Source organism: Drosophila tropicalis, unplaced genomic scaffold, assembly GCF_018151085.1.
Source record: "Drosophila tropicalis isolate 14030-0801.00 unplaced genomic scaffold, ASM1815108v1 contig_573, whole genome shotgun sequence".
Taxonomy (NCBI): domain Eukaryota; kingdom Metazoa; phylum Arthropoda; class Insecta; order Diptera; family Drosophilidae; genus Drosophila; species Drosophila tropicalis.
In genome coordinates, this window is record NW_027173049.1 from 2649357 (window position 1) to 2671977 (window position 22621).

The following is a 22621-nucleotide window of genomic DNA, read 5'->3' on the forward strand; positions in this document are numbered from 1 at the left end:
TAATTACAGACCACACACGGAATTGGAATTGAAGGGGCTGGGCGTGAACTTAACAGATGTCCGATTTGCATGTCTTGGGCATAGGTGACAATGGGTATAAAAGACGCCAGTTAGAGATTGGAGTGCCACTTCTGCTGCAATGGTTGTATTCAAGTTAATCAATCCCGCGCCGCTCACCGAGCGTGTGCAATCCCGTGAGGCAAACATTTATCTCTATCGAGCCATGAAGCTAATTGGCTGGATACCACCCAAGGAGGGACTAACACGATATGTGTATCTATTCTGGACGTGTGTACCGTTTGCCTTCGGTGTCTTTTACCTACCCGTCGGCTTCATCATAAGTTATGCCAAGGAGTTCAAGAACTTTACCCCAGGCGAGTTTCTGACCTCCCTACAGGTGGCCATCAATGTCTACGGAGCGTCGGTGAAGTCCACGATTACCTATATATTCCTTTGGCGTCTGCGAAAGACGGAGCAGCTGCTAGACACACTGGATCAACGTCTTCAGAACGAGAGCGATCGTAGGAAGATTCATGAAATGGTGGCACGATGCAACTACGCCTTTCTTGTGTACAGCTTCATATATTGTGGCTATGCCGGTTCGACATTCTTGTCCTATGCACTGAGTGGTCGTCCGCCGTGGTCTGTCTACAATCCATTTGTGGATTGGCGCGATGGACTGGGCAGTCTGTGGATACAGGCGATTTTCGAGTATATCACCATGTCATTTGCTGTGCTTCAAGATCAACTTGCCGATACGTATCCATTGATGTTTACCATCATTTTTCGGGCCCATGTAGACGTTCTGAAGGACCATGTTAGAAATTTACGCACTGACCCCACAAAAACTGAAGCTGAGAACTATCAGGAGTTGGTGAATTGCGTCATGGATCACAAGTTGATATTAAGGTAGGTGATTCAAAAATACAGAATCCCGATACAAATTATTAATTTCGCAGGTGCTGCGACATGATTCGGCCTATGATATCCCGGACAATATTCGTGCAATTCATGTTGATTGGTTCCGTTTTGGGATTGACTTTGATCAACGTATTTTTCTTCTCCAATTTCTGGAAGGGCGTCGCCTCGTTCTTGTTTGTCATAACCATTCTACTACAGACATTTCCCTTCTGCTATACGTGCAATCTGCTAATCGACGACGGCGAGGATTTGGCCAACACCATATTCCAATCGAACTGGGTTGATGCCGAGCCCCGCTACAAGGCCACATTGGTTCACTTTATTCATCATGTCCAGCAACCCATCATATTTATAGCCGGCGGCATATTTCCCATCTCAATGAACAGCAACATCAGTGTGAGTAATGGAAATCAAGTCTCCTATTCCGGAAGTTTTAATTGACACTGACAATATGTTTTGTTATTCAGGTGGCCAAGTTTGCTTTCAGCATTATAACCATTGTTCGTCAAATGAATCTGGCCGAACAGTTTCAATAAGACTTACCCTTAATTATATTTGCCAAGCAAAGTCCCCTCCCCATCTTTATATGATGAATTTGCATAGAATTTGTGTATGTTATAGTTTATCTTAAAAGATTTGCCTTATTTAGTTTTTGGAACGGCACTCAAAATGGTAATGGAATGGCACAGAGGGTGAGTAAGGAGTCCGCTCTGATGGGTGGTGGTTGACGGCTGAGGAAGAGGAAAAGTAGTCGAATTTGCAAATTGTGTTAACAGACGGAAATTACAACAGCGGCACAGACGCAGACAAACAACGGACGCACGGACAACAAACAATCGGGAGCAGAAACGGAATGAGCAGTCGGTGGGAGGCTCAGACTTTGGTTCTGGTCCTAGTTCGGATTCGGATTCAGACTCTGGCCTTGTCATACGAGCTGGAGGCAACCACAGGAAGTATATATAACTGTTTACATATTGTATGTGATTTTTATTTAAATTTTATGTTAAACACGTGACTTGTAGCCAGAAAAACGAAAAGAACGGAGCCTCTTGGAAAGAAAATAATAATAATATTGGATGGAATAGGAATGGGGTGAGTTCTCAGGGAGCAGAGAAGAGTAAAGTGTGTGGCAGTGGGCAAAAAGCAAATATTATGACATATTTTTGCGGTTTTCCGACCGCACAAGTTCCACATGAACCATAAACGGTTCTGGGGGTAGAAAGCAGGTTCTGCTATGGCAACCAAACAGAAGGCAAACAGTTTAAATGTACAAGTTGCAGGGTTTTACTTCCTTTCGTTGTTGGTTTCGGTCTTGCCAGATGCAATCCAGTTCCAACAGGTTGATATATTAAGCCAATGTGTTTTTAAATTAACCTTATTTCTGATCAGCTTCTCGCTTCTTGGATGTCAAATGTTTTCCCTCTCAAATGCAAATATTGAAAAGCGTTGCATGCACGAACTACGAAATGGTTTAATGTTTGACTTTTCACTTAAAACTCCACTTGAAAGATCTGTTTCAAGAATCTAGTTCATTATACCATGCACGCGGAGAGCGAAATGGTACATTAAAATATTAAGAGATGGGAAGAAACTTTCCTGACACAATAAGTACCTATTGTTGATCCGCATTAAAGATACTGCATACTTCATTTGTAAACGTTTCGACTAAATTTTTATCTAAAAGATGGTTCTAGTAACCTTTTTGATAAATGTCGTTATCATGAAAGAGTATTTCCAAGGACATTCGAAATTAGCCTATTACCATAAGTTGTCTTTAGATCTTGACGTAAGGAGAACAGAATCGATCACCCTGGTTCTGTCCTTGTTCTCACTCTACGGAGAGTTCTGAAGGAAGGCTCTGTATTAGATTTTGTACAGGATAATGCATTCAAAAGATTGTAAGAAATCCATTTGATTCTTGTGGCAGATGAACAACATAAAGTTGGAAACGTTTCCTTCTCCCCCTGCTTAAATATGGCTACTCCCTTGCGATTGGATTTAAATAATTGTTTTTTGTGTCTGGCAATAAAAACTCGAAATACAGAAGTCCTTTTGTACCTATTATTGTCTGGAATCTAGATCCAGTCCACAAATATACAAATATATTTTAGTGTAAAATAATTTAAAGCTTTAAAATCCTATTTGGTTTTCGCTCAATTATCTCTCCCATTATTTATTGGTAAATAATTTTTATAAGCCGCTAAGTAATATGTATTAAAATGCCTATGTTTTTTTTGTTTTATATTTTTTTGGCAATCGAAAAGCCATTAAATAAGTTCTACTGAACTAATTGTGTGGAGTTTGAAGTCTGCTAAATTTATGATTCAAAAGAATTGGGCAACAACAAAATACTTGTACATACACACACACATACATACTTAATGACATTATTAATTATGCAATGAAAAGGCAATCATATTTGTTAATTGGTTTTCCAACGAAAAAGTAAGCCAAACCACATAAATATAATCAAATTAATTGCACATGAATTGCTCGCCAATTGGTTGCGGTGTGAAAACTTTCACAGTTTTCTTTGCGCTCTCGTTTAAAATTTCACCATTAATTTTTATTTGCTCTTTGATTTGCTGCAAATTTAATAAAGTCCCGTTTGGGGCATCCAAGACACAAGCTTCTCGTAGTCGTCGAAACAATTTACAGCCAGGCAAGGACGTGGCCCAAAGTCTTGGGTCTTGGGTGGAGGCAAAGTTTGTTCGGGAAAACTTTAAGGCGAATGCAAATATGCAAATGCACACAAATTGAAAGTCAGGGAACGATGTGTTAGTTATCCCATGATGGCCTTAAGGCTGGCTCCGTGCTCCCATACTCCACCGCCTCCTATGAACGTTTGGCGCCATATATCATAGTTCAGTGCAGTGGCAAAAGAAAGGTCTTAACTTAGCTTATATTTCAAGTCTGGAGACAATCTATGACATCACTTATTTGTTAGCAACTTCATAATTAAGGAGTACAGAGTCAGGATAGCTGCTCGTAACATGGCTAACTAGAGAGCGGTTCTACCTGATTGAGATTAGTACAGAGAATCTAAAAGTTTAGACGTTTGTGTGCTATGGGCTTTCTTTTGAGGCTTTACTCGTTCTTTTTCAAACAAATCGAAACGAGAAATGGAATTTTATCTATGGCAAATAGTTGGCCTGGCAGACCGACTGGCCCAGCAATCAGCCCAAAATACTATTAGTATGCATGGCTACGTATCCTTCGTGTCCATTTTGCGTTGTTTGTTTTCGATTCCGTTTGTCATTCTACTCTCTGTATGTCCCCCCATCGTCTGCATTTTTGCCCCAATCACGTTACGTGGCCTTTGTGTTTCGCATAGCCTACATACATACATCTGTATGATTGTATGTATGTGTGTAGATGTTTGTGTACATTTTTCAGCGGCATCTGGTGCAATTTACCCATGCAATTCACGGCTGAGACGGTGCACATAGAAATTCCATGGAATCCCCTTTCCTCCGCCTCAACTACCGTATTAGTTATAGGCTAGCAAACAAATAATTTGCATGCCAACTTGGGCAAACAACAACACATCACGAGCCTACACGTGGTGAGGTGAAAGGGCTCGGAAATGGCGTGTACCGCATAGTATGTACAATGTACACAAGTTACCCGTTACCCATGGACCTAAGCGTAACCTTTAATTTGTAAATTATTTCGAAATGTTGCGGTTGTGGCGGATGCGTGCTGTGTAAAAAGTTCGACAAATTTGTCACATTGGGTCGAGCCTCTAGAGGAAGATTAGAATTGTGCACGAAAATTCAAATTCCGCCAATTCCGACTAAACAACTCGACTTTTTTTTTGTCCAAGTCAACACCAGCTAACTGAATTTTACTCAAGTCTAAACCAAGCCCGGACCAATTGTCGTTCAAACATTATCTTTAATCTTTCTGTTCATTTTAATGGGGCATCCAAAGATAAAACTAAACAGATGCCCGAGCCAAATTAGCCTTGCATCCTTTATACTACGTATGTAACAGATAGAAGGAAGCTTTTCCGACCCCATAAAGTATATATACTTATTCTTAATCAGCACCAACAATCGTGTCGATCTAGCCATGTCCGTCCGTCGGTCCGTCTGTATGAACACCTAGATCTCGGAGACTATGAGAGCTTGAGCCACCAAATTTAGTATTGAGACTCGTGAAGTTTGTACCGTGATCAAGTTTGTTTAAAATTTTTGCCACGCCCCCTTTCGTCCACGCAATTCAAACAAAAGTGTTTTTCTCAAAGACTATACTAGTCCCAGATCTCAAATGTGGTATGTGTACTTGCTTAATACTTGCTTAGTAAGACTGATTTTCTTGAAAACTAACAAAGTTAAGGTCACCGAATTTAGTATGTAGCTTTCATTAGTATGCGCACAGATTATGGAGCAACTAAAGACTTCGATCAAATTATTTTTACATAAATTTTTAGATACTTTGTGTTGGTTATTTTAGGAGAACAATGAAATATTAGTTTCGGTGGTGTCGGGGCTACACATTTCAGTCACAGAATGCAATTTAATAACATTTGCTAATCTGAGTCGAGTACATAGTGACATAGAGACTCGTTCATTTAATTGGCATTTTATCTACTTTTGGGAATTGAATTGGTTACCTGCAGAATGCAGTTTCCTCGGTTTCAAAGAGAATGGGAATGGAGAATGGTGGCCAATTAAGGATACAGGTAAGGAAAGAAGCTAATTTGCATTTAAAGTGACCCGCTCTAACCCCCTCCCAGGCCAGTAAATATTTATACATTTATGTGCGGCGCCCATTTTCGCTTTTATTTATTAGATTTTCCTGCTTAATTGCTTTGGGTAGCCTGACATGGGGAATTTTCCTTTCCTTCTTTGATAAAATTTAGTAAAATATGCGACTTCTTCTTTGGCCAAAATGGCAACGCAATTAGGCAGTTCGAGCGAATGCTGTTCTGCTGGTGGGGTTCGTCCTTGGCCTTTGGTGCTTGTCGTCTGGCTCGAGTGACTAATGAAGTCGGAGATTAAAATAGGCAACAAATATAAATATTCAATGCCATTTGCTTATGTACTTTCATCTTAGATGGGTGGAAGTTGGAGGTGGAGGATACGCACATATATCGTGCTATGCTAATAAATAAGATTCCTGAATCTGAACTTATAAATCAAGGACAATTTTAGGGGTACTTACATTTTAAATATTGCTCATTGCGCGCTATCACCTTCTCGGCATTCTTGCGCGCCAAAAAGAACCATTCAGATGTATTGCCCAGATAATGATATTCCATGGCCAGATCCTTTGCGAAAATAGCTCCCAAATTTGGTGGCGGCAGTCGATATGCGAATGGACAAAACAATCCAGGCTGGGCTGGATGCTCGTTCCAATCGAAGCAGTTTCCGGCGGCAAATATATCATCATCGAACTCCACCATTGACAGGACCGAGGCATGCAGAAGGTTGACATCCTCCTGGACCGAGCGGGCGGTTGTCTTAAAGATTCTACAATAGACACAGAGAAAACGAGAGAGTGAAAAAGAAAGTGAGAGAGTCAAGACAACGGATATTAGATGCAGAAATTGAATTTATGATGACATGCCCAGAGCACGGAAATTGCATTAAAAAACCATGAAAAGCGCCAAAGATGAGTAAACCGAAATGGAGATACCCTTACAGTTTCAATGCTTAAAGCAAAAAGAAAACAAAATGAGAATGTTTTTTGAGATCCATCGGCTTCTGCCGACAGAAGGAAAAACTTAGTCGGCATGTTCCCATTATGGTTCTGTTCAACAAAACAGGCAAGTCTAAAGTGGCCCAATGGGCCACCTTGCCCCCGACATGCCGCATCTCTATGCTGTGGGTACTATTTTTGTAACCCAGCTGTGTCGTGCCGGCTGGGCGAAGGTGGGGCCTGGGACAAGTGCATACTTATAGGCGCAGCGCATTATGCTGCCTCAAGCTGTGCTCAAGTGCGCTGCCGGCTGGCTATTGTCTGCCCAGCACGTTGTTCTATATGTACGATATGCATGCATATAAGTTAACGAGAAAATTACGTTCAAGATTGTGCTTGGAGTGCACCACAGAGCTTCACCCGTCGTGGAAGCCTTTATTGTCGTCTCCATTGTTTTCCTTTCCTTGCGCCTCGGATATATTAATTAAAATGTCGCTTTAATAAAACATTCGCGCGTTTGTTTTCCACCAATACTTCTTTTTTTCGCCACCAATTTGCAAAATTTCAACAACAGACTCTCATGCGAATCGCTGGCTAATTGGGCGTGGCTTCATTAATTAGTTTCTCGTAGCTCATTTGTAAATGTCAACGGCATTTTGTCAAGCCGGCTACAGCCTCAAAAACGTCCTCTAATGACAAGGAGTTGGCCCCCAGAAGGAGGAGCAAGAGATAATGTTGCTACAGTTACTGCTGATGCTGCAGCATGTCCATGAAGTTGACATCAATTTCGCTTCACTTTGTAATTTATGGCACTTCACACGCTGGAAAGCCATCTAATATAAAAAAAACCAGAGGGCCGGGGCTAACTTCGACCGCGTCAAAGTTTGTATACCCTTGCAACTTTTTTGGTAACTCTATCCTTACCTATTAGCCATCAATGTGTAAGAACGTTTTATCTAAAAAGGATTAAGCTTGAGAAAGAAAGGCCTACAATCATAGGAAATAACGAAGATATTGATCAAAGTCACTGTTTTCCACCGATCGTTCCTATGGGAGCTATATGATATAGTCACCCGATCTTTATCAAATTCGTCACAGTCATTAACATATATATTAAATTAAGAAATGTTTAATTTAAAAGCAATCGCGTTAAAAGTAACGAAGTTATTTACTAAAGTCACTGTTTTCGACCAATCGTTCCTATGGGAGCTATATGATATAGTCACCTGATCAAATTTGGCATAGTCGCTTATAGGCGTAGTAAACTCTCTAATATTAAGTTTCGCGACAATAGCTCAGAAAATAACGAAGTTATTGAGAAAGTCACTGTTCGTGACTTGGCCGTTTGTATGGGAGCAATATGATATAGTCACCCGATCTTGATCAAATTTGGCATAGTCGCTTATAGGCGTAGTAAACTCTCTAATATTAGGTTTCACGATAATGGCTCAGAAAATAACGAAGTTATTGAGAAAGTCACTGTTCGTGACTTGGCCGTTTGTATGGGAGCTATATGATATAGTCACCCGATCTTGATCAAATTTGGCATAGTCGCTTATAGGCGTAGTAACCTCTCTAATATTAAGTTTCACGATAATAGCATAGAAAATAACGAAGTTATTGAGAAAAGTCACTGTTCGTGACTTTGGGGTTTGTATGGGAGCTATATGATATAGTGGTCCGATCCGGCTGAATCCGAGATATACAACGCCTGCAGTATATACAAGCCTACGTGCAAAATTTCAGCTCTGTAGCTCTTACGGTCTAGGAGGAGTTTGCGTTGATCCAGACGGACGGACGGACGGACGGACGGACGGACGGACGGACGGACGGACGGACGGACGGACGGACATGGCTAGTTGAACTCGTCTCGTCGTGCTGATCAAGAATATATATACTTTGTATGGTCGGAGATGCTTCGTTCTATGCGTTGCACACTTCTGACCAAAATTAATATACCCTTTTTGCAAGGGTATAAAAACACGTCAGATTCAGAACTGACTTGGTTCCACCACTGCTGCAGCTAAGCAAATGTACTTTCCCTTCCAAAATTGATTGAGCCTAATTACTATATAAGAAGTGTGTTTGCATTACAGGTATCGGTTAACTGTTTTGATGTCCTTGCATGTGGTTGGTCATGTTTAAATGCCTGCCCACTAGGTGGCTCTTTCGTCAACGCCCTGTGTGTTTGCATATACTACTCTTGCCCCTCACACACACAGCCAGAGAGTACTCGTATATTTTGGAGAATATGGCAATTGCTGTTACGGTGATTACACTTGCAGTTACGCATCCGCATCCGCACCCTGGCCAAAAGTGTGTTAAAGACACTTAGGCAACACTTAAGTGCAGCTGTACAAAAAAAAGGGTGAAAACAACAAGCTCTGCCAAAGAGACCAGGAGCACAACCTGACACAGTCACTTGGAGTTGGTCCTGGAATCGAGTCGAGTAAGTAACTCGGTAAGTACGCGAAAGTGCTTCATTCTCTGTGAGCAAAGTAAAAACTAAACAAAAACAAGCTTACACTTGCGAGGGTCTAACCGAAAGTTTGACTGAGAATTGAATGGCACAACTCAGCTCTTCTAGGAGAGATGCGACTTTAAATATTTAAAGGCCTAAACTCAGAAATCTTGTATCCACACGTTTTTCGTTAAAATATAAAATAAATTTCTTGGTGAATATGCGAGTTAATTGAATTAAACATTCTCTTTTTCCAGAGCTAAATCTGTTTTTTTTTTTTTAACTTTAATAATTTCACAAAAAATCAAAGCAACTTTCGAGTAACTCACACCTCAGGTTGGTGGGAATTTTTTAATGCCCAGCTGGTTGCTGGAGCGAGCTTCTGTTTTTCTCTGTGTAAGTATGTAAAGTTGGTGGGGGTTGCCAGGCCTCTTAAAGTCTCTGACATTTAATTAAAATCATGTTGTGACTACTGCATCATTTCTCTCTGACCAGAGCCATGCCTGGTATCTGGGGAGCTGCTTTGTCTGCTTGGGCTGTCTATCGGTTTTCAGCTTTGGCAACTTAGTCCTTGCGAGCATGACAGGCGGCGGCTAAGCTGCGCCGTTCGGTTGTTTTGCTTATTTTCCTACCATATGATGATGGAATTTAAATAAAAACCCATAAACAAGGCCGAGGAAAGCCGCGCTCTTTTATTTGGCATTGTCATGATGATTCTGAAGGACAGTTGAGTGAAAGTAGACTCTGTAATCGATAGCAAGGTCGGATGTCTGTTTCAATTTCACACTGATTCTGTTGAAAATGACAAAGGGTGTAAATTGGGATAATGGGACGACTTATTCGCAATAATGTTATTACATTTATGCGTGAAAACCAATTAATTATGCATGAAAACTGAGTCCAAGAGAAATTGGCAAATGAAATCCTCATTGCAGCTCCTTTAGACGTCGACACTCAACACCCAAAACAACATCGTTCCATCCGAAAAGTATGAACACAAAAACGGGAACTGTAAACTAGTAGACAGACAGGCCAGAACTAAATCTGTGTCCTTCGGTGATGCCTTAAGCACCTTTACAAGAAACCTGGTCGTCGACGCTCGTCGACCTCGTCGATGGTTGAGGTCCTTATGTTGTTTGGCTGAGTGTGTCGACATCTTAATTGAAAGCGAAATGTTCCAGTTTAATTATTCAAAGCACACGCAGAGCATGGAGCAGAGACAGGCCTCCCCGCCAACTCGTTGCCCTGCAACGTCTGCTCAAGAGGCTTAAGTCGAATGAATGAATGGTTGCGACCTTTTTGCCAAACACACGGACAGAAACATGGACAAAAACACGACGAAAACAGAATGAAACCCTTTTGTGTTAGGCCTTTTGGCGCCTTTTGTTTGTTAGCAAAGGCCGTAAATACCATCAATACTTTCTTGTTATGTGCTATAACGGTCAAGCTTTTGTTAATTTTAATTAGGCCATAATTAAATGATCAAATACGAAGATAACAGCCAATGGGAAAAATATGTTGTCTTCGCATTCTATAATTGGCTTGGACCCATCAAAGATAAGCCGATTGCACGGCCAGATAATGTCAACCAATTGCAAACCGATATGGAATACATTGCGTTTCTAAAATAATTCCGAATAATAAAACCCCTTAATATTGTAAGTACGAACGACTAACAAATACAAGCAATCCTGGAAGCCATCCAACGCAAAAGAAAACATTTCTCGAATCTTTAGTGTCCATAAGAGGCAATGTTTTGGCCAAGTAGGCTGAAGTAAGGTATTGGAAGTATTTTAACAGTCTGTACATTGTGTTATGGTAGAGCCGAATGAACCATTAGCTAAAATTGCAAAGGATTAAGTCAAGACTATGCAAAACTTTTAATTGCATACCAAACATAAATTTGATCATAGTTACGCTTATCTTAATACCCTTTTTCAAATTGGTTAAGATAAAGCTACCAACTTTTGCATATCTAACGGCATGTGAGTTAAGTAACTGCAATAAAAAACTTAAATAGATCTTAAAAAGTAGTCAAATGGATTGTAGGTATCCTAATTTATAGGGATCATCGCCTTGACTTTTGTATTTGATATTTATTGGTATTTGAGTAGTCCAAATGGGATCAAATTAAGCACAGAAATGTGGATCAAAGCTATAATTATCGCTTATAATCGATCTAGTGGGGCGACCCACCAAACTATACTATATATAGTACATGTGTACTTAATGTTTGTTTAAAAATGCTTAATATAGGGCAACACGAAGTCGACTTCTCGAGCTTTTTTCTTTCCTAAGTTATTTGCCAGGAACATTTGTCAGACCAAGCCTGCAAACCGAATTTGAAGAATGTGAAATAGTTTCGTTTATTTGATATAGATATTTGAATGCAGAAGATACCTACTAAACGAATCACAGAAACGCAACAGGAAGTACGTACGAAAATATAGAGGAATGGAGGAGGATGGAAAAGACATCTCCTTTCTTTGCTGCCTCAATATGAGTTAATTTTTGAGGGAAATTGTCTTAAAGTAGAGATGCCCTAATGAACTTAACTTATTTTATTTGTAGAAAAAAGTTCAATTAATATTTTTCTTTTTTGGTTCTTTTCGACCTTAGGAAAACATCAAAAGCTGGCTGGCTCGATAGCTGACTGACTTGTTGGCTGGTTGTTTGGTTGGTTGCCTGTTGCCATCTTCATCTCCAACGGCAGCAAAGTGGCCATATGTGTTCAATTAGCAAACTGGAAAAGGAGTTCAATTAATTAAAAAGTTGTTGCTGTTGTTGTCGGTTCTGCCGTTGCCTTTGCTCGGTTTGTTACTCTTTGTTCGGCTTGTGGCTAAATGACTAAATGAACCTCGAGGCATTTGCTGTTGACATGTTTATACCGGCCACAAGTCTCAATACAATCTCCCACATACCCATCCAACCACACCCACACACACACACACACATGCTTAGAAAAGTTGCCACGCCCAGTTCCCTAATGGTTGTTGTTGTTTTTCTTGTTGAAAAATGCTTTTTTGATTTAGTCCGTTAATTGCTTTCAAGTTGCCAACTTCTGGATGATTATTATTACTGGCGCGCAACAGCGAAAAAGTTGGCAAACATTTTCGGGCCAAAAGTTTCTTTTGATTTTCTTTGCACGCACTTCAAGTCTACTGAGGGGGCGCCAATGGCGAATAAGAGGACCTAGAGATGGTGGCAACGGAAGGCATAATGAGACGAGTGTTTCGCGCCTAAGACAGAAACTTTTCCTCCCATCCCAAGCCGACATTTGGGCTTGCTTTGTCTATGACTCTTTCACTGGGTCTACGAGGTCCGCCATGGCATTTTCTGTTCTTGCCTCGTTTCTTATTGGCGAGGGAGGTATGTAAGTGAAGATTAACTGTAAGCGGGCAATGTTTTTATTGCACAAAAATAGACTTTGGCGCTGAAACGAACCACTTGCAGCGGTTTAAATGTTACGCATACGGCAAGTGGGACAGCCACTTGCAGGAGATGCCGGCGTCGTTTTTGGTCGGCCGCTGCTCGACAAGTTTGTTAAGCTGTTAAGTTATGGCAACATGTGTTGCACTCATACACACAAGCAGAGTGCGAGAGAGGGGCGCGTATGGGCGAAGACGCAGTATGCTGGATGCAGTGCAGACGTTTGGCTCTGATTGTTGGTTTCATGTTCAAACTGGTTGCATTCAAAACGTTGCAAAAAGAAAAGCGAAACAAAATACACATAGAGAAAAAACCACACACTGACACACAGCAACTACATTTAACAATGGATGGCAGCAGGCAGCAAACTACAGAAAAGTCAAAGTCAGATGCGCTTACTAAAATAAACCAACTGGAAAAAGGCCGCGGTATGGTTGCGAACAGATGAAAGGGGATGCAGACTGAAGACTGCCACAACCACCATGGCACTATAAACACACACACACACACACACACACACACACACACACACGGCATTGCATAGGGCTGGTGTCAGTTGCATTGTTGCACTGCTTTGCCAAGTGAGGGAGGGCAGTTGAAAATCCACATTAGGAATGTTTTCTGCGAAATGAAAACAATTTCCATTTTGGGCGAGGGAACAATAAAAAAAGAGAACCAACGCCCAAGCGTATTGAGTTAACAACAAGACTGGAGGGCAGTGGAGTGAAGAGAACTGGGACTGGGCCTGGAACAAAGAATGAGTGGTATTATTAGCACCACCCGTGGAGACCAACAGACCAAATCAAGGAGAAAAGAGTCAACTAACGCAAATATCTGTACAAGGAAGAACAAAACAAAATACAAAAAGGACTCAAAAATAGAAACGAAACAATTGCAAAAAATATTCATTAAATGAAGATTACAAAATATCAAAAAGATGGCATCAATTTAAGAACTTTCCTTTATATCACCCTCCCAAATCCCATCTTCTGCCATCTCGTGCGCCCATTAAATGGCTTTTGTGTTCGCTGTGACGCAATTGTTCGAGGTTGTTGAAAATGGTTTCGTTGGGTGGTTGGGTGGTGATGGGATGGCCTGAGCCTGTTGACCTTGTTTGTCGCGTTTTATTGCACTTGCATTGCAATTTCTTATGCAGATTTCGATTTGTCTTAATCGAAATTCGAATGCCATTGGAAAATTACGAGAATGGTGAAACGAGAAAACTTTGCTAGCCCCAAAACAAATTGAAAACAAGCCGGCAACAGGCAATAAATTATTTGTTCAACTTTTCAGTTATACGTATATGGGTTCAAGTGAAAAACAAAATCAAAATCATGGCTAAGATGCGCAACTGTCAAAAGAGTTAGACGAAAATCGCTCTTAGAGCGGAAGCAAACGATGGAAGTCAAGACTTCGTCTTCATTTCCGCACTCCGACTGCAGCTGTGGCTCCAGTTCCAACTGCTCCTTCTTGCCTTAGGGTAACGACAGCACATTTAAGTACTTAAAAGTTTTCCCCCGATCCGTAGTTCTTTTAACATTTTCGTTCGTTGTTTTTTCCATTCAACACTCTGACCCCCTCCCAAATAGGTGTGGATGTGTGTTCCTTTACGCCTGCATTCTCCCATCCGGACTGTCGACACTTTGGGCAACGTAAAGGAAAACTAACAAAAGTGGCCAAGGCAAGAAAACAATTGAAGTCCGTAATTTCGACTTGAACTGATATTGTTTTTCCTGTCTGCCTTTTGTTGCCTTAAATGTTGTTCTTGTATCTGTTTTCGTCTTTGTTTTCATTCCGTTTTTGTTTGAGCAACAAATAAACGGAAACGCTCAAACACGAGAATCGAAAGTGAGCAAAACGGAAAGAACCAAAAAACAAAAAACAACCAACAAGAAACGATAACAATGTATCACAAAACAATAACTTCAATTAGTTTGTTCGCTAGGTGTCTGCTCCGGAAGAGGAACACGAACAGGAAGAGAAGAAGAGCAGGGGCACCCAGGACTGGGCAGGATGATGAGTCTACAACTTTTGCAACAGCAAAAGGATAATATTTACATTAAGCTTCAGCCATAGAAGCCTCATTAAAATATTCTGATAAAGCTGTTGCAGATGATGATGATGGGAAAATATGATCTTCCGTAGTTTATTTATGTAGCTGGAGGTAAAATTATGAGCAAGGGACTTACCACACAGGATAACATAAAGTTTGAGTTTGTTAATTTATGGCCAGATTCGAAGAGCTTCGCCATTCAATTCCCTGAAGCCACATTCCAGGCATTTCATATTGAGCGAATATAATGAAAACAAACGTCAAACATAAGGATACTAAATGCAATAATACTCTGCTTATCCTCTGCCCCTTGTGCTCCACTATACTCTACTTAACTGTACAGTGCGGCACTGTTGATCCTGTGCGCAAAAAGTCCTTTGACACAATTTAATTTATTGACATTTGACGTTTACAGTCAAGCACTTTGGCATTTTATTGCTCCCTAGGCTAAGTCCAGGCCAGGGCTGGGCCGGGCCGGGCCGGGCCAAACCCGATTGTTAGATTCCTCTTCTCTCCTCGTCCCCTCGCTCACACACTCACTCACTTAATTTGTCAAGTTGTCTGTACGGTTAATTGTTTATTTGTGTGTTTTATTGACAGGCGGCATTTGTTCATTAGATTTGCCAGTTTGTACTTTCCCTACACTCTCGAACCCCCTCTAACAACATTTAAGTTTTTTTTGCTCATTTCTTCTCTTCGTGCTTTTAACAAATTACTTTTTCTTGAACAAATGGCTTTGATTTCTTAGTGCTCTAATCAAAGCATTTTTCCACAGCAGGACAACACACACTCGCAAAAGCTCTTATCGTAAAATTATGTGCAAGTGTGTGTGTGTCTAGCAGCCAACTGGAGGGTATGACTATTGAATACCCTGTGGGAAGTCAATTGGAATTCCCAAATTAAACATTAAGGAAGATGAGACGATCCAACGATATAATCAATAAATATTGTGGAAAGTAAGAATCCTTAGCTGGGAGATGCTAGGAGTTTGGATAATTGAATATGTGATCGATCGCTCCTTTGTACATCCTACAAGAGAGGTAATCCCCAAGTCGATACTTTGATTAAGTGATTGACGCTTTTTCTGTCGCTTTCTTTTAGACGAAACTAGCTGTGGCTATCCATTACCAGGGTTACATAAAAAAGGTAGCTGCTGGCAGTTTTTGCCTTCGGGGGAACTAAAGCTAAACCGAAACCAGAACCACAAGCAAAACCGACAAAAAACTAAAATGCTTTTTTTGCGCTACAAAGACATAAATTCAATGTCTAATGTCTGTGAGAGACAAAACATCGACATAGACATATGCAGGCAGCAGAATATGGATGACGTGGACACCATCTTGTTGCCACATATGCGTCTGTTGCTGCTGAAACTTTTGGTTTATTGTACTGCTGAAGAGGTAGAGTAGGAGGCTCGGGAGCGGTGGCGAACTTTGCTGCTGGTTTAACAAGAAAACACAGCAGCTACCCTTCCCCACCACTGACGAGGCCTCTGTGGACTTGTCCTTGAGATTGTCACTTGGTCAGATATCCAGATACTACAGTCCTGTGAAATCGATGACGAACTAAAGCAATAACAAAAAGAAACGAAAAGAAAAATGGCAGAAAACTAACTCACGCACAGGCCAAAGTAAACCAAATGAATTGCCAGAGCTGTGGTTGCCGAAGTAAATGAAAGTCCCTTGCTTGGCAGCCCGCAGACCACTGCCCGCAGCGACTTCCCGAAAATATGCTTCAACTTTTTTTCTAAAGCGCGCCTGCTTGGCTAAAGCTAAGTAATTGAACTTTTATCAAAGAAAAAGAGAATGGACGAAATATTTGCAACGCCTGGACAACAACAATATGACCACAGAGGGAACACAAGGTATCTGAGAAATTGTGATGATTACGTGAACTCAAAGTAAATTATAAGTAAACACATGCTCAGATCAGCTCTGACCCACATGCCATACGTTGGCAGTTGTTGTTTCAGTTTTTCTTTGGATTTTGACTTTGCTTCTATTCATTCATATTAATAATCCAAATTCTTATTGATTTCCTGTAACCTCTCAGGTGCTCCAGAATGCCTACTGTCAAGTTGCAGTCATCGGATGGTGAGATTTTTGAAACCGATGACCGGGCAGCCGAGTGCTCCGGTACAATAAAAACTCTTCTGAAGGATTGCCAATTGGATGATGCTGAAAGTCAAATAATACCACTGCCAAATGTTAATTCGATGATTTTAGCTAAAGTTCTTCTCTGGGTGAATCATCACAAGGAGGACGAGCCAGCTGACGACAGCGATGAGGAGCGGACCCATAGCATTAGCCAATGGGACGCAGATTTCCTGCAGGTCGATCAAGCCACACTTTTCGAACTCATAATGGCGGCCAATTATTTGGATATTCAAGGTCTAATGGAAGTCACATGCAAGACAGTGGCCAATATGATTATGGGCCATACACCCGAGGAAATACGACGACTGTTCAATATACAAAAAGACTTCACTTCCTCCGAAGAGGAATTGGTACGTAACGAGAGTGAGTGGGTGGAGGAACGGGACTAGATGACTTGACTTCTACATTCTATATATAATAAAGATATTTACTCTCCATCACGCACTCATCGCCATTTAGCCTAGTTCTTGGCATTTTGGGTCATCTTTTGATTAAAAAAGTTTGTCCGCATTTATTTTGGAATGTGTAAGAAAAGTTTTTGTCATTCATCTACTCACCTGGTCAGCATATTGGCGCGATTGACCGCCACCTCTGCTTCCACACGGAATCGATCCTGGGCATATCGGTCGACCACGCCCTCACCAAGATTCAGCGATGTTCCGGCCACACAGTTTGAGCCCATCAGGTGCTGCTGCTCAATGTATTGCAAAAATTTGGATACTAAATCAATTTTACTGTCTCTCGCATTGATCACATCGGCCGTTATCTTATTCGACTCCATGTTATCCGCATCCAAATTATCACCTTCGACATCGCCTATGACCAACTGCTTGGTGTTGTCGTCTATTAATACCTCTGGCGGATAGCCGTCGTCCATTGTTACCTCGGAAGTGTCCATGACGGTTTCAGATTCGCCTTCAGCCTCAAAATTGATCTGTTTGACCTCCATGCTGGCCTGCGAGCGTGCTTCCGCCTCGGGTTCATTTGCATTGTTGTGCTGCTCTTCCAGCAAGTCCCACTCAGTAGTCGTTGCATCACTGCTTCTACTGTCGTTGAGCTGTTGCAGCTCATCAGCCGGCAACTTGGCCCGGTGCTCACCACTATTATTATCATCGCCAACCCCTCCATCATTATTATCGTTATCATCATCGACTTCATTGTGTCGGGCATTGTGTTCGATATGAAGACTCGACTCTACTACGTGGTAATCGGATTCCGTAGACTCCTCGGCGCTCAATGGGAGTCCTCCTTTACCACTCTTTTTTGCCCAACTGCTATTACCATTCACTGGCACCAGGCGAGTTCTTGCCCCATTTGCGGTGCCATCACGAGGCGCAAATGTCGGTGTTCTCATCGGTGTTGTCGTCGTCGACAGCGGCAGCTCTTCGTCGCCGTCATCATCATCGTCATCATCATCATCCGCGATGTCATCCATGCTATTGCCATCCCCCCCGCTCCTATCTGAATCCATGTCCTCTTCATAATTGGCATCATCAATGTTGGCACGCACAAATTGCCGGCCTGGATTGATACCCAAAGCTCTATCATCAGCTGCACCTGTGGCCTGTCGCGTTGTTGACATGGCAACTGCTGGGGAATTGGTGCGATAGTTGTGTCCGTCTCCATGCCGTTGGCTGTTCCTTGCCCTGACTCTGACTCCAGCTGCGGCTCATCGCCAACCAAGTAAGCCGACTCTAATGAGTTTTCCAAATCAATCTCATCCGCCAATTGCATGACCTCACTTAAAGCTTCCGCCGCCTCATCCTCCCCCTTCACTGCCATCGTTGGTGGGGCGGCCCTGGAGATGCTCAGCCTCTGCCAAACTACGGTGATTCTTGGCCGGGCGCACCATACCCAGGCTCTTGTCCACGCTTTTACGTATGCTCTCATTGATTTTCTTTTTGTGCAATTTGCGTATTTTATGCGTGACTGGAGGAATAGAGCTTGTTGTAGACTCTGCAAATGGAGACTGTGTGGGCGGATTTAAAGTGCTATTAGTATTGCCAATGCTGCTGCTGTGGAGCAGCATGTGGGAACGAGAGCGCCCATGGCGAATGTTGAAACTGTCACCAGCCATCATGGTTTCCGTTTCCGCTTTGATGCGAGCTCTAGCTGGTTGGGGAAACCCACCAGCAGCTGTTGCTTCTGCTTCTCCTGCAACTGCCAGATCCGCTTGGCCTTGCCCCAGCTGCAACTGCATCACCAGCATCATTGTTATCATTACCACCAGCAGCAGCTGCCGACAGACCCGCGGCCTCAACATATTTTTACTTCTCCTCCCCCTCCTCTTCGGCCTGAATAGGGCCTCTGCCACGACTTGCCTCTGTTGGACTCGACTCACGTAGACGGGAGTAGTTTCACTTGCAATTACAATGTAAACCCCTATGTACTTCTGTCCTTGAGGAAGTACAGTGCGGTGCCCAGTTCACAGTGCCTATGTGCCTTCGCGTTTTGGCTGATTGCCTGATCAGCGGTTTGTTCCTCTATTTCTTCCCCTCTGTGCGTGTACGAGTTTGTGGCCCAGGTTGGTGCTTGGATCGCTGTGGTTATCGATTTGTGACCCGACTGCTCCTGCTGTTGATTTTCAATCATCAAAGGCCATCGTCAATCATTTTCCCCCTGAACCAGGCCGCATTACGCGGAAGGCCAGGGGCCCCGGAGTCGCGGCTTTGACGCTCATCGTCATCCTCTCTTCCAACTTTAATTTTATGCTTGTGCGCTGCCAAAAGGAAAAAGAGGAGAAAAAAAAACAGAAATTCAATGATTAGCCTTCGAAGGACTTTTCAATGCGAAATGCCAGACTACAGAGAGAGGGTGAATTAAGGAAAGGAATGGAGTGCACGGGAAAAAAGACTAAGGATTACAGCTAGAGGTGAGCACTGAAATCACGTTTTAAAAAAATGACATGTTTCAAAATAAAAAAAAAAAAAAAAACAAATTCGTATGTTGCATGAGATATAATTTCATAATTCTGATTTTGTGGATTATTTTGTTAACCATTTTCGAATAGAGACTATCAAAGTAAACATCCAATTCAAAGATATTATTTCTTGTCGAGCTCCAAGCCTTGGCCTCTGAATGTTAAGTAAATTATTCTGTATTTCTTAAGTATATACCTACAAAATGAAATATGCTTAATACAACTAAACCATCTCTAAGTACCGTGCCTGCTTCAGTTACTTTCCTTTTGGTCCTTTCTTTTGGAATTCAAAAACGTAAGCAAAATATTTGCTTTGATTTATGCGAATTTTTCTTTTATTTACTTGCCATAAAAGGCGACCCGCTCAAGGACACTTCCCAATATCTGTGAATGCGCTAGTGTGTATATGTGTTAGTGTGTGTGTGTGTGTGTGGGTCTGCTTTTGTTTGCTTAAGGTAAGCGAAATGAGGTAGCCAGGTAGCGGGCCAGAACCAGTCCAGGACTTGAACCTGGGGGCACTTCACAGCGGTAGAGGCATTTAGTTACAAAAGGCGGAAGGAACAATAAAAACAACAACAAGCCAGATTTCAACAATTTATATTAAAGCGGCAATTAAAAATTTCCGCACCTTCCCAAAAAAGAAAGAAGAGCAACGTTGGCAGCACAGCAAATAAGCAATTGTTGTTCCTGCTGCTGTTTCCCCCTGAGTCTCATGTTGGTGCCAGCGGATAAAACATTGCGCATTCGCCACGTTGCGTGCGCCTGCATTGTGCTCTTGCACAGAGGTGTAGCTGAAGCTGGAGGTGGGGCTGAGAGAGGACAAAACCAAGGCCGAGAATACAAATTAAACACCATTTCTTAGCATTGCCGTGTGATTTTCAGCTTGGGGACTTCGCGGCAGCCTCAAAAAACACAAAAGTCACGGCTACGAAGGCTGGATGAGTGGCATAGTCAAGCCAAGTGAGCTCAGGATCCGCATAAATATTATGGTGCAAACAAATTATATGCCATTTAAATGTAATACTAATTTTGAAAAGAAAATCCACTTCGCGGCTTCTGTTTTGGGATTCATTCGTCTTTTACTTCCGCTTTCCTGCTTTCCCCGTTGTTGGTTGGTATTCAGCATAAAAATTGTTTATGTACGAGTACTGTACACACACACACACACACACATGGGAAGGCTGATGTTGAAAGCGAAACAGTGGCAAAGACGGCGCTTCCACTTCTAATTTCGGATTTTATGAGCCATAAAAATTGCTCCAAGGCGAGACAAACATCAACACAGACAACGTAGACAACGCAAGCAACATAGCAAACAGTCGAAACGACAAAAGGCAAAACAGAAAGACGGCAAATACACATAGCAACAGCAAAAACAACAACAATAACGGTGGCACCAGCAGTAAGAGTAATTGACACCCACTTCTAGCGATACAGCAGGACACAAAGAGAGTGAGGTTGGAGGGTCAGAGGGGAAAGCAAATGTGGACAGTGAAATGGAATAATATATCCAAGTCAAATTGGTACTCCGTTTATGCGTTTCGTTTGTCACGAAATCCTAGTGACCAAACAAATTGTTCTCAACAAGGCAAATGTGAGTTCATCGATTCAAGAGTTTGTTGGCTGAGAAACCAGAATTCAGATAGTTCATTTGTTTATTGCTCATAGTCCCAGATTTAGTCTATGTTTATGGTAAACAAGAATTTCAGGAAAATCGTCAGCATATGAACATGAGTCTTTGCCACTGTTGAACCTGCCATAGAATTGACTATAGCATTCAAATGCAAAAAGTATCTGATAAACTTTGTTTATGCATGCAACAGCAGCATCCCCTTCTTTATCCCACCAAGGGGCTTAGTTTGTATTCTCTTGGTTGGATTCCTTGGGGTTTCGCATTGGCAAACGAACAAACAAATCAAACAATAAATTTACAATTGCTTGATTGTAAATTCATGATTCCCTTTTCGAAGGAAGCACACTATATTTTGGGACATACATAAGTCAAAAGTCAAATGCAGAGCCCCTCATCAGTTTTCCAGATGCCTTTAAGTTTGCTTAAGACAAGTCGGGTATCTCCCAAAGAGCAAGAGTTAATCAGAATCATCTTCGAATGCTCTGTCAGCAATGTCTCCGGGGCACAGAAAGTTCGGGATGGCGGTTAACCCCTTCTACCTGACACGGCTAATGCATTACGACAAAGCGACAAACAAAATAACCAGGAAAAAAGCAGCGTCGAGGGCAACACGTGGGCCATGGCAATTTGGCCGTACAGGTGAAAGACAGGTAGCGGAGCACGGACGACGGAGGAGGGCCGAATAAAGGTAGCATTTGGTTGCCAGGCAACATCCTCATGCACTTAACCCTTGACAGACACACTCACACTTGAACATTTGGCTCCCGCTGTTGCTGTTGGTTGACAGCGGAATATTCCTTCCCCTTTTATTTTCTGTTTTGGAGCTGGACCGTCATGGATGAGTGGCTGCTGCAAGTAGAAGTATCAGTAGAAACCTTGTCCTGCCCCTGCTCCTGCCCCTGCCTCTGACTGTTGGTTGCTGGATGTTTCAAAACTAACAATCCAATTTCAACTCAAAAGCAATGCCATTGGTGACTCTGGTATGCCTGGGTGCTTAGCCTGATTAATGCTCAGCCAGGCAAAGGTTCTGCCGCCTGGAGGAACCAGTGAGGGAACAAGCTGCAGCTTTTCAAACAAATTGAATCATAAAACTTGTACCAGCAATGCATGGTCAGAGGTTACACCTTTTTATTTTTGAAAGTTAAAAAAGTTTCTTTTTTAGAAAAACATAGAACAAACAAACAAGCTCACTAACACATTGACACAGAGTGAAAAGCAGTGAGAGTGAGAGACGGAGAGGAAAAGTGAGAGGGGAAACACACAAATAGCCCGAGGGATACACTGAAATTAATTGAAGTTACCTCCAAAGATTTTAAACTGTATTTTGGCCTCGTCAGCCTTTTTAGTTTGTTCAGTGCCAACTAGTTAGCCACACACGCACAAGGACACTCACATACATACA

General features: G+C 42.0%; 3 protein-coding genes across 4 annotated transcripts in view; 2 read left to right on the forward strand and 1 right to left on the reverse strand.

The window, feature by feature from the left end:
* LOC137575542 (uncharacterized) overlaps window positions 1-18565 on the reverse strand; it is a 45276-nt gene extending 26711 nt beyond the window's left edge. The window contains exons 1-2 of the mRNA XM_068288125.1: window positions 17224-18565; window positions 6091-6398 (exon numbers count right to left, since the gene is read on the reverse strand). Coding sequence (XP_068144226.1) covers window positions 6091-6398; window positions 17224-18248 — 1333 coding nt within the window. The 5' untranslated portion in view covers window positions 18249-18565. The remainder of the gene's footprint in view (window positions 1-6090; window positions 6399-17223) is intronic.
* LOC137575351 (odorant receptor 59b) lies at window positions 82-2511 on the forward strand. 2 transcript variants are annotated; one of them, XR_011032153.1, is made up of 4 exons: window positions 82-909; window positions 960-1317; window positions 1389-1613; window positions 1698-2511. XR_011032153.1 is itself a non-coding variant. In XM_068287890.1 (3 exons), exons 1-3 carry the CDS (start codon window positions 140-142, stop codon window positions 1455-1457), a joined length of 1197 nt encoding a protein of 398 aa, XP_068143991.1. In that variant the 5' UTR covers window positions 82-139; the 3' UTR covers window positions 1458-2511. The 2 variants fall into 2 exon arrangements, 1 of the variants encoding a protein (XP_068143991.1); XM_068287890.1 differs by having other exon boundaries at window positions 1389-2511.
* SkpF (SKP1-related F) lies at window positions 16497-17110 on the forward strand. Its single transcript, XM_068287957.1, has one exon. The coding sequence runs from the start codon at window positions 16573-16575 to the stop codon at window positions 17053-17055; it is 483 nt and encodes a 160-aa protein (XP_068144058.1). The 5' UTR covers window positions 16497-16572; the 3' UTR covers window positions 17056-17110.
* Window positions 18566-22621: the final 4056 nt, after the last annotated feature.